Here is a 12,947-nt window from a genome sequence, read left to right as displayed (position 1 = left end):
TCAAAATGATGATGGAGATTCACATGAGTGAATGCTCAGAATTCTTAGTGTTCAGAATGACTGTAATTATAAGTTGTATTAAGTAAACCACAAAAAGAAGAGGAGGAAATGGAAAAGGGGAGGGAACAGATGCCAGGATGTTCCATACTTTCCCATTTAATAGGATTTGCTTTCTAACCAGGTGATAGGGGGTGCGCAGGGGATATTTTCGTGAACAGAATTCCACATATTTGGTTATCACAAACAAACACTGTACTGTTTGCATAAGAAGCAACTAAAAAGAGCACATCTTACGTCATGCTTCAAGCAGGCATTTTGTTGCTTGGTTTCTTCCTTAACTAGCCTGGCTGCTATTTCATATCCTTTTCACACATTGGGCTATCTTTGAAACTCATTTGCAAAACACGCTTAAGCAAACTATTTCAGCTCACTAAAAGTTCAGTATCAGGACCAGTGATGTGATATGAATTTACACAAGGGACTGCACATCATAACACTGCCTTAATGGGATTTTAATGTGCAACATTAGTAGACTTTATAACAGTGTTTTAAATGCAGCCTCAGTGTAAGATATGCTGACAGAAGGGCTTCTGCATATGACTTTGCTTGGTTAAGACGGTTCTCCACTCTGCTACACCCCTTTTTCTCCCCCAATGTATTTACCAATAGTGGGAAAGAAGAGTGGAAAAACAAGAAATACCCTTCATTTCAATGAACACATTTCTCAACTCGTTCAATCTGTACCGTATTATAACAACCCATCATACTGGCAATACAAAAGGTCTCCTCCTCATTACCAGCTGCAATGATGTGGTGTGAAAAAAGTATTACTACCAGACACAGAGCAGCTTCTGTTAAAATAAAATTCTTCTGTCAAAAAGCATTACAAAAGCATTTAAAAAACAGATGCTTGGTGGACTAGCAAATCAATCACATTCTGATGCCAACAGGCCTAACAAGCACATTTGGATACAAATAGGTTATCCTCATAAGCGTATTTCATGTACATGCCTATGAGTACAGTGGTACCTCGGGTTACAAACGCTTTGGGTTACAAACCCTTCAGGTTACAAACTCTGCTAACCCGGAAGTAGGTGCTCCGGGTTGTGAACTTTGCCCCAGGATGAGAACAGAAATCACGTGCCAGTGGCGCGGTGGCAGAGGGAGGCCCCATTAGCGAAAGTGCGCTTCAGGCTAAGAAAATTTTTGGGTTAAAAACGGACCCCCGGAACAAATTAAGTTTGTAACCCAAGATACCACTGTACACATATTGTGGGCTCAATTGATTTGTAAACCCATTTCAACAATAAGAGCATAAAAAGAGCCTCATGGATCAGGCAAACAGCCCATTCACTCAGCATACTGTTCTTGCAATGGTCACACAGATGCTTTGGGGAAACCAATAAGTAGGATCAAAGCACAAGAGCACTCTTCCCCTCCTGTGGTTCCCAGCAGCTGGTATTCAGAAGCATACTGCCTCCAACAGCGGAGGCAGACAACAGCCATTATGGCTAGAAGTCCCTGATAGCCTTATCCCCCATTAATTTGTCTAATCCTTTCCAAGATGGTGGCCACCAATGCCACCTGTGGAAGCGAGTTCCACAGTCCAACTATGAGCTGCATAAAAGTGTACGGCTAAAACTTTTCACCATAGAGGAGTCCCCTTAATCATTTCAGTGACCCTTTTCTGAAGCTTTTCCAATATCCTTTTAGAGGGAAAGCGAACAGAATTGTACGCAATATTCCAAATGCAGTTGCACCACAGATTTGTATAATGGCATTGCGATATTGACAGTTTTATTTTCAATTCCTTTCCTAATGATCGCTAGTGTGGAAATCATCAATTTCCCAGCTGCTGCACTCTGGGTCAACATATTCATTAAGCTATCCACTGCAATCCAAGGTATTGTTTCCGGTTAATCACTGCCAGTTTCGACCCCATGAAGGTATATGTGAATTTGAGATTTTTCAGTGCCAACATGCATCATTTGATGCTTGCTTACACTGATGTCTCTCAGAGCCAATCAGCTGATGGACCCTAAGAAACATTGCCTTTACAAACCACTTGCAAATGAACTAAGCCTCCTGCAAACAGACTTAAAGGTGAGCCCCTTTCACGTTGTTGCTTGACAATGTAACAATATCAAGTGATTGACAAGTGAGTGGCTCCACCCATGTATCAAAGTTGGCCTGTGGAGTGGTGGGGAGAAGGGAGGATCTTGTCTGCCAGTAAGATCCAATTCCACATCCCTGAAATAAAGGAAAGTCTGAGCAAAGAGTCTACTGACTGCTGAGCTCATATACCAAAGGCCGTAATATAGGATAAAAAAGTTCTCCATACCATTATTTTAGCCAATATGCCATCATCACTTGACTCCATGGTAACCACTGCTTTATCTGTTTCAATTTCACACAATGCATCTCCAACAGTCACTGTTTCTCCTGTAAAAATCAAAAGATAATTCAACATTTTAAATCAATTCATTTCAGAGCACTGAGAAAAAACAGTATTTTAAAACCATATAGTGTAACATGTTTAGAAACAAAGTCAAGACACAATAGTGATAACCGATAGTGGAAAAGAGAGGGTCTACACTTAGCAACTTACAATAGCATTACGAAATGATTCTATAGTTCAAGGAATCTCAGTAATATAAAGTGAGGAATAAAGGCATTTGCAGAACCTTATTACCACTTTTTAATCAAAACCACCCTAAATCCCATCATCATATAATTTGGCATATTGGGATGGGGTGGAGGTTATAGCCTGTCATGTAGGTGCACTAAATATCAAGAAGCCAAGTTCTCGAATGCCTTGGTACTCATACATTTTTGCTCCCAAACACCGAAAACCTGGAAGTAAGTGTTCCGGGTTTCGAACATTTTTCAGAAGCCGAATGTCCGACACAGCTACCGCTTGAGTGCAGAAAGTTCCTACAGCCAATCGGAAGCCACGCCTTGGTTTTTGAATGTTTCAGAAGTCGAACGGACTTGAGAATCAAGGTACAACTGTACTCTCTTTGCCACTGCTAACTGCAGCTTTAGTCTTTACCAGCTCTATCATTTTGCTACCTCCAAGGGAAAAGGGTGTCAAGCTGGGGGGAAGCAAACCTATAAGGGAAATGGATGGCAGCAAGCTGGACAGTAACAACTGTTAGAGCAAGAACAGTGTGAACTGGGGCAACTGGGGGAGAGATTAGGGTGGCAATGAGGGAAAGGCAGCACTGGAAAATCTAAATAAAAATATTAAAAAGCTGTAAGGGATATGAACCAATGGCTGATTCAGAATCAGTCACAAGGGTTGCTCCCAAGCTAGGACAATCCAGAGAGGGTTTTTTTTATTTAAAAAAAAATCAATGGCACCATCTGAATCAGCAACAAAAATTGTAGATAAAGAAGAATCTAGTCAAGTCTTGATAAGCAATATATTCTTTAAATGACAAATTGTTTTGAGCTTCTAAGCAGAGATTTCAAACAAATGATATTTTAATTCATACTATCATTTGCAGATAAGCAATGCTCCTCTGCCTTCTCCACCCTACCAAAAAGAGAAGAAAATTGGGAAGCAACTCTGCAAACTCAGTTTCTTTCAACATGAAACAGTCCTTTTAGAAATGCATTTTCATTTTTAAAATGAAATGGAATCGTTTCAAGCCAATATTTTCTTCTCAATTCAAGAAGATCGCCATCTGCTGCCTTGTGATAGCAGACCTGTGAACTCAGACGCCTTTGTCTACTGAAAGACCTGCTGGATGGCTGCCATTAAAGCTGGATTACAGTGGGAAGCGGGAGAGGCTTCTGAATGGTTCTGGGGTCAAAGCCATCCAACACACACCTTTTCTTTAGAGCACTGAAGTAACAAAGGCTTGCTTATGTACCAACTTTGCATGCAGTACAGTTTTCATCAAAATATGAAAAAAAAGGCTTTTAACTGTCTCGCCTAAAGGAAATGGAGTGACTTGCCTAAGCCCTAAATTGGATTTGTCTTTGCTTTCTTTATGAAACACTTAAAACATTGAGCAATTACGGTGGCAATGTGTAATAGCTGTGTCAATGAAATGACACACACGTCTTTGTCTTTTCCTTCCTCCATTACTACATTCATGGAAAACAAAAGAGAGAATATTGAAAGTGTGTGATGTTTATAACTCAGGTGCCTTTGGTAACAGTAAGCAGCTGCCAAATGCAAACTTCTTTCAAAACAGTATTTGGTCTCTTCAAACATTTCACTTCAAGAAAAGGAATAATGGTCTAATTATCTGTCCAATAAAACACCTGTAAAGAAATTATTGGATCTTTCCTCCCATTATTTGCTTTCCATGGGTTTACCTGTTAAATCCTGAAGAATTAGTAAGAATTCTCAAGATACCTCATGTCAGAGATTGTGCCAGTATTTTAATACATTAGCCTCGTGAATGAACATTATTGATTTGGAATGTCCTTTTGACATATGGAATAGTTGTGGAACTATTTAGATGGATAGCAGGCATCTGCATGAGAGAGTGCATAATTTTAGAGAGAAGAATAAGAAAATCCCATGTCCAGAACAGAAACTGGGGCCAAAAATGAGTCATTTTTAATGCTATGTGAGATTCAAACTCCTGTGCTGCTTTATTTAAGATAGCAACAAAGGTAGCTACCGTATTTTTCGCTCGATAACACGCACCTGACCATAACACGCACATAGTTTTTAGAGGAGGAAAACAAGAAAAAAAAATTCTGAATGAAACAGTGGATGTATCATTTTTGTGCTTCATGCTGCGGCCACAGACATGTGATTTGATGGTGAGTTTGGGGTAGCCCAATGCAAAGATCCTGAGGATCCATGTGGATCCATGCTTTGTAACCACGTTTTTGCACCATTGCAGCCCCAGGCAACAGTGGGTGCGTGATTTTTTTGGTGCAGGCTGTAGCCATGGACATGCTATGTGATCTGTTGGTGAATTTGGGGTGACCCAATGCAAAGATCCTGAGGATCCATGTGGATCCATGCTTTGTAACCACGTTTTTGTACCATTGCAGCCCCAGGCAACAGTGGGTGCGTGATTTTTTTGGTGCAGGCTGTAGCCATGGACATGCTATGTGATCTGATGGTGAATTTGGGGTGACCCAATGCAAAGATCCTGAGGATCCATGTGGATCCATGCTTTGTAACCACGTTTTTGTACCATTGCAGCCCCAGGCAACAGTGGGTGCGTGATTTTTTTGGTGCAGGCTGTAGCCATGGACATGCTATGTGATCTGATGGTGAATTTGGGGTGACTCAATGCAAAGATCCTGAGGATCCATGTGGATCCGTGATTGGAACCACGTTTTAAGTAGGGAGGGAAGGAAAAACATAGAAGCGACAAGGAGAGGGGTGTGCAGAGAAGCAGCTGGCTAAGAATGCAGGACAGGGGTTTTACCGGAGGGAGGAAAGGAAGGCAAAAGTCCCCCCCCCACAAGCCAACCAGCTCTCTCTCTCCCCCCCCCCCAACCTGCATGTTGCCTTCGAGTCCCAGACGCTTAGAAGGAAGGACGCTCTGCTTGCCTGGAGGGGAGGGGTTTTCTCTGCTCTTTGTTCCGTTTGAGCAAACACAGTAAGGAAACAGAAGCGGGTGGGCAGTAAGACCCTGAGGCAGAATGCAGGAAAGCAGCAGCTTCCTCCTTTCCTCCCTTCTCCGGACGATTTGATATTTGCCTGATTTTTGCCTTCACTCGCGCTTGTCAGCTCCAGGGACCACACATTCGCTCAATAACACGCACAGACATTTCCCCTTACTTTTTAGGAGAAAAAATCTGCGTGTAATAGAGGGAAAAATACGGTAGCTACCTTTATTTTTAAACAAACATACAGTGGTATCTCGGGTTAAGTACTTAATTCGTTCCGGAGGTCCGTACTTAGGCTGCTTTATTAATAGCACATGCCTGAAATATTTTATAGACTAGTAGGAGTCCAAATAATTCATGCTACAGAACTCTCAAAAGCCAAGTCAGATTTTATTGTTTCCTTCATTTAAGAGGTGCCTCTTCCTACCAACGGAGACCTGATCTACATATGGAGCACACCATGAAGAACTAAAGTTGTAAAGTCCTGGAGTGGAATGGACTAAACCAACTCAGAATACACATGGGGGGGGAGAGACACATTTTTAAATGATTCTCTATCTAGAAAATGCCCTGCATGTTTTTTTTTTTTAAAAACCAACCTAGCAAAGCTGGCTGGACTACAACCTCTCCCCCTATTGTGTTAAGTGTTCAATTTGCAGGGAGGATGGTCTCTCAAGCTTTTGTCATCTGCCCTGCATGTGGGCTGGAGACCAAGGTTCAGTCAGTCCACCTTCCAAATTGCAAATACCTTTGAACAAGTGAAACAAATACGCACTGCCTTTGGCCAGAAAATGCCTGAAGGGAAAGAAGTGCAAAATGTGCAGCAAATTTGGTGGCTTCCGGCTTTCTGCGGCTTATGGCTTGAAGGCGAAATAAGCTCTGTTTAGCTACAAATCAACATGTTTTAAAGTTATATCAACCAATGTATACATTTTTGCCTTAGTAAACATCAGAAGCCCAAAACTGAATTAAATCAGTCTCTCTTTGGCACAATTTTTATCATCTTAATTTGTATCGCAACTGCAGCAGTCACTGGAAACATTCCAGAGAGTTGATAAATCTTGCAATTTTATTTTTTTTTAATTGTATTTTTATGTAGTGAACTGCCCTGAGATCTATCGATGAAAGGCAGTACACAAATTAAATAAATAAATGATACAAACTACTCTGACGTTTTGTGATTCAGCGGTATACAAATACATTAATAAATAAATAATGGTTTAGAAGTAGTGCAGAGTCACTGTAGTGTAGTGGTTAGTGTGAACTAGGACTGAGAAGACTTAGGCTCCAATCTCCACTTGGCCACGAAGCTCACACCAGGATACAGTTGTGGGGCAGGGGGAGGAGATAACCACATATGCCACCATAAGCTTCTGAGAGGAGACGCAGGATATCAATGTGTAAATATAATGTACTGCAGTGATTTCACTGTGGTAATTCTTTTTGATGAAATTAAGATGTGGCAAGTGACTAGGCTGAAGTGGAAAAAAGACACAGTTCTCAGTGCTACAAAACGGCATCTCACTCAAATTCACCTTCCTTTTTCAGCCATTTCACTATGTTTCCTTCTTCCATTGTAGGTGATAGCGCAGGCATGAGGATTTTAACTGCAGGGGTACCTTGGAAAGAAAGAAAGAAAGGAATATCAAGTCTCTTGATAAGGATATGGTTTCATTTTGTCAGCGTAAGAGGTGTAATAAATCCTATGTAACCCCATGCACACTTACTCCTTTGTAAATCCCACTGAACTCCATCAGAATTGCTACAAAGCAGCCATACAGGAGGGGTCTGGCAGCTGCACCGTAATTTGTGTAGCCAGAATGTGAGCTGAATTATGCCCATGGTGAAGTCGTTGCGTAAAGAGTTTGCCATAAGCACAACTTGTAATTTGTACTACAACACTGCCACAGAGAGCTGAGTAGTGGCAATTTAAGTAAAAGTGGATCAAGATGGAAGATGTCCTCATGGTTGTGTCATAAGCTCAGCTCAGTCTACATACAAATTTACCCTCACCAGTTTTAGTCTAAATAATTGGATCTTAACTTAACAACTCCTACAGGGGCAACCAAAGAGATAAACTTGATGCAGTGTAAAAAATACATGCCTAAGCATTGTATTTTTTAAATAAATATGTTTTATTAAGTTTTACAAATAAAATTTCCATCAAAACACATGATTCACCATTGCACATCGGATGCCCAAGCATAGTATTAAATTATGCTTGCTTGCACAGTATCAACTTTCCCAAGCTTCTCTACTGCAGATCTGTCATGGGAATGAAAGGCATATACAGTGGTACCTCGAGTTAAATACTTAATTCATTCCGGAGGTCCGTTCTTAACCTGAAACTGTTCTTAACCTGAAGCACCACTTTAGCTAATGAGGCCTCCTGCTGCCGCTGGAGCACAATTTCTGTTCTCATCCTGAAGCAAAGTTCTTAACCCAAGGTACTATTTCTGGGTTAGCGGAGTCTGTAACCTGAAGCGTACGTAACCTGAGGTACCACTGTATACAAAGCATAATGCCAATCAATATTACCAAGAAACTGAATTTTATAATTACATATTTTTTTGGATTATTATAAGAACTATTTCATGTATTGCTCAAATCCTGACTAGAAGCAACCTTAACTTCATTTCAACAGGTTTTAGATATGACTTTCTCATTTAACCTAGCCTGTCAAAGTCATCAGTATGTAATCACAAAGAACTATGCATTCCATAAGGTGTTTTGAGGCACTGGTATAATATTGGGTAAGGTTTATATTGATCTCAGACTGGACTTGAGCAACGCGTGGAAAAACTCAAATTATACCCATTTGTGAAAGGAAAGAAACCACAGTGACCTGCCTTTGAGTAATTTGTCAGAGTTACAACATCATTATTGGAGAAATTCTAAAACTGGATCATTATTCATTAAGCAATAAAGGTGACAAAATAAGCTGTTGCAAAATCAGACTATAGTGTGAATGTGGTCTCATTTTTTAATAATAATAATAAAGACATCAGGTATCAAATGTGTGATCACAAACTTCCATTATCAAGACAGCTGCTGACAGTTTTACCTACCAGATAAAGTACATATTTTCCCATTATTGTAACAGATAGGATTTTGTACATGCATGCTATTGAATTTCCTGATAACACCAAAGAATTCCACAAATATGATAATATTGTGAATGCTCACTTTTTTATTTCTGTTAGGCATTGTTCTCGCTCTTTAGTTTTAAACTGTTAAACTAGGTTTGGTTATGTGTATTGTTTTCTACATTGTTGCATGGATTGTTTTGCCTTTATTTATTGATATTATGATTATTTCTAACTATCCCCCTATGCATTTTGAAACTGTTAATACTTATTGCTCTGTTGATATGATATGAGCCACTTTAGACTCAATTTTGTGGAAAAGTGGTACACAAATAAAAAAAATACATGAGCCATGAAACACAACAGTTTAGCGATCAGCTATAATATTGAAGCAAAATGCATACAACTGAAAAGAATTTGAATATGGCTAACCAAGCAACTCATCAAATCTCTCCTTCTTTGTTGTTAACATTACTATTTATTTATTTATTTATTCATTCATTCATTCATTCATTCATTCATTCAGGGCAAGCCCTACCATGGGATGGTAAAGCAGCTGGAGAAGAGGACAGAGAGTGAAGAAAGAGCTGTGAGTGACAGTGGGCTCTTCCCAACTAGTGGGCTGTACTATGTGGGCTGGAGGTTCCTACTCCTGTGGTAAAGCTAAGTTTAACGACTTAGCTAGAACCCAGGATATAGTGCTCCAGTATCTCTGAACATATAATACTGTACAGTTCATGAATGCAAACTAAAAGTAATGTACAACATACAATATGTTTATTAATTATATTTCTATGGTCCCCATTTCTCTAGAGAACTCAGGAACATGCATTATCTCACTTTATCTATTTCTACAATATTCATCAGCATATCAATGGCAGGACAAGATGTCAAATCAATTTTCATTGTAGGGATCCATCCCTTATCCTTCTTCCTGCTTCAGTTATGCATCTATCAGCTAGAAAGCAGCCTTTCTATGCAAATATTCATCTAAGATAACTGTACGGTTATGCTCCAGAATATGTACTTCTGCCACCTGCAGGTTAAAATTATTGTGGCTGGTGAGAAATATTTCACAGGCAACAATACAGAAAGTTTAGAGGCAAGATGAGTTAACATTAACGTTTAGATTATCACTTGTGGAGTGGTGTGCTTTGCTCCCAAATTGTAAAAGTGATTGCCTTTTTGAAGGAGTGCAGCAATTTGGCTAACAGTGGATTTCAAAGAGTCTTCCAGCTCAACGATGTGGCTTCTTGCACCATCAAAGCAATATTCAGAACAGGAAGCAATAACTACTACTACGACTAGTGATGCACATGTCCTACTCTTCTTCCAAGAAACTCCACAACAACTTACATATGGCTCTCCAACCTAGGCACAGCTCAAGGGCAGACTCCATTACCATCACCACCACTGTGCCTTCAGACATTCTCTGGGCCAGTGTCATAAGAGAGTATTGACACTGCAAGCCCGCCTATAAGGGCAGACTGGGTCAATGCTACTAAGCTGCAAATATTCCCCATCAGTAGATAAGGCAGAGCTTTTAGGCAGTGCAGAAAAGTCACAGAAGTAATGTAGGGTCAGGTATGATGCTGCCTAACAACCTCCTCCAGCTTCAGAGCTTGTGTGACATATTGGCTCAAAGTGTAAAGCCCTCAGTTCAGTTTTTACATAAGCTGTGAGTTCTTTAAAGCCCTCTTTAAGCATTACTCGCACAAAGGGATAGCACACATCAAAGGCACTGCAGCGTTACACACTTAGCCCTGGCCCGATGGTGGTGTTACTTCTTCTATTACTGTAGGTTTCCCCTGTGATTGAGAATCCTGACCTTCCAGTACTCTAAATTGTGCAGGGAGTCTACAACGATATTTATTTTGTAATTTGAGGTGTTGTGTTTTAAAATTGCTATGTATCTCGTTCTGGAATTGTTTGTAACTATGAAGGACTGGTAACAAATAGTTAGATAAACAAAAAGAAAGAAACGCACTGCTTTAGAAGTAATCCCATAATGCACAAGCTTTAGGCGGGGCTAAAATGTGTGGTCACATGACGAGGGCTGAAGACTATAGTCCTATGCAGACCTACCTGGGAGTAAGCACCAGCTACCATAGTTGGACTTACTTCTAAGAAACCATCTACCCCTTGTCTTCTGTCTAAGGGAGTCCTTCTGAAATGAAGAACAGGAATATCCTAGATAATAATCTACAATACAGGGATTTTAAGGGTCCTCTTTGACAGAAGTTTATTCAGACAGAGTTTGTGAATGCTGCCTTATTTATAATCAGAACCAATATCTGAACCTTTTTTGTTTTCAACATATTGCGTGGAATTGACAGACTTTTCTAAGATTCTGTAACTGTTCATTTCAGTGTGTTAAAAGTTGCCATTTCTTCTGTCTTTAAAAAAATAATTCATGAACATTTCATTTTACAAGAACACCCGAGTGAATGCCAAGTAAGAGCAGCCCAACAGTGGAACGGATGCCCTTGGGAGATTGTGGAGGTTTTAAAGCAGTGGTTGGATGGCCATCTGCCATGGATGCTTTAGTTGAGATTCCTGCATTGCAAGGGGTTAGACTAGATGACCGTCAGCATCCCTTCTAATTACCCGATTATAGAAGTGTATATTGTGGCAACTTCTCAGACTGCTGATTTTTATCACTAAAAGCTAAGGTACTAAGAGGAACAGCTTCAGAGACATTGCTGAAGAGACTGTTACACATTTATTCTCCAAAACCTAACCCTTTAAAAATATTTTAGACTACAAATCCCATCATCTCTGGCTACAGACCATGCTGATTAGGACTGGTGGGTAGTTTATAGTGAACAATATATTGGCTACCTGCACCGTATTGGAGTTACTCCTACCCCCTTTTCACATTTTTGGAGGGCAGGGTATTTTTGCTTTTAGGCACAAAAAAGATGTCTGTTTGGGTTTTTGGTTTTTTACTTTTAAATCTCTTTTTAAGCGAGTGTCACTCAATCATACCGTTTGAATTTAGGATTTGAAAACCGTATCGGGGACCCTTTTCGGCCCAAAGGCAGCATAGAAACGAACTGTGACATAACAGAAGCAGCTGCAGGTAGATCGAAAAGACAGACCTACGTGAAAGGCCGCTAGGCATGCCGGGGATGCATCCTAAACTCCATCCCAGAGCAAGGGCACCTGCGACCCTCCGACCACCCAAACAAGCAAGCCTCTTTCTCCCACCAGAGCCCCCAAAATCAATGTCCCTGCGACCTGATCCCACAGGCAGCCAAATAACCCCGACCCTTTAGAGGCAGGTGACCAATGCGGGGCTTCTGTGCGTAATTAAACCCAACACTCACCCAGCCGCTCCCGGGTGAGGTGCAGGAACCTCCAGGCAGCCGCGGGAGGCCGGGAAGCGGGAGCCCCCAGCGCGACATTCCTGCCGAGCAGCAGCTTCGCGGCTCCCCGGCCGCTGCAGCTCAGCCGCAAGGAGGCGGCCATCTTGCCCTCTTCTCACCACCCCCTCCCTTCGCCCACCGGGCTGTCCTCGCCGCTGCCTGAAAAGAAATACTCCCACGACGGCGCGGTGCCCTTTAAGCGCCTGAACAAAAATGCGCGCGAGAGGAATTCCTCCTCCTCCTCCGGAGTCGAGGCTCCCCGGGCAGCGCAAGCGAGTGGATGCACCAGGTTTCTCTCTCTCTCTTTCTCTGAAGAAAGTTTGCCGCCCCTTAGGAGAGGTTCCCATTTAGCAGCCGGAAAGCAGCCGGGCGAATAAAAAAGCGACGCTTTCTGGTGATCGCGTTTCTGCGCTGGGTCGATTTTTCTTTTCATTTTTCCAGGCATTGAAATAAATGTGGCAAGCAGTCGTAGTCTAAATGCAAAAGCACTTTTCGAAGTCGGCTGATTGGAAATAAGCAAATGGTCTCTCTGGTTCACCCCCATCTGACACCCGGGGCTGTGCCCATCAGATATTTATTACTTATATAGTGCCATCTTACAAAGAACAGGTGACTTAATCAGTTCCTATGCCCAGGCAATAAAATAGACCCGGGGAGACAAAGGAAACGGAGACACGAGTTGTCCGTTCAGTCACTCTGACTCAACAATCTTAACATATATTAGAGATGGGAACTAAGGCAGGAGAAAGGATGCAGCAACGCATAGGAGATGGTGGGCGCCGTACAGCATTGTGTATCTTGCTTAAATAAATAAATTGAACCCAAAGCAGATTCAGAATTATTTCTTATCCGGACGGGTGGCTATTAGAGGGTAGTGATGGATTGGTACTTGTGCCTGCAAAAG

General features: G+C 41.4%; 1 protein-coding gene across 2 annotated transcripts in view; it reads right to left on the bottom strand.

Moving 5' to 3' along the window:
* The window catches only part of PDHX (pyruvate dehydrogenase complex component X), a 46,105-nt gene extending 33,757 nt beyond the window's left edge, over positions 1-12,348 (bottom strand). Inside the window, exons 1-3 of one of the 2 annotated variants that reach the window (XM_083602580.1) lie at positions 12,005-12,348; positions 7,125-7,208; positions 2,342-2,442 (exon numbers count right to left, since the gene is read on the bottom strand). In XM_083602580.1, coding sequence (XP_083458706.1) covers positions 2,342-2,442; positions 7,125-7,208; positions 12,005-12,146 — 327 coding nt within the window. In that variant the 5' untranslated portion in view covers positions 12,147-12,348. Of the gene's footprint in view, positions 1-2,341; positions 2,443-7,124; positions 7,209-11,663; positions 11,687-12,004 lie in introns of those variants that run through there. The other variant, XM_083602581.1, reaches the window with a different exon arrangement.
* Positions 12,349-12,947: the final 599 nt, after the last annotated feature.

Source organism: Podarcis filfolensis, assembly GCF_964270895.1.
Source record: "Podarcis filfolensis genome assembly, chromosome: 1".
NCBI classification, from domain to species: Eukaryota; Metazoa; Chordata; class Lepidosauria; order Squamata; family Lacertidae; genus Podarcis; species Podarcis filfolensis.
This window is presented reverse-complemented; position numbering and strand designations above follow the sequence as displayed.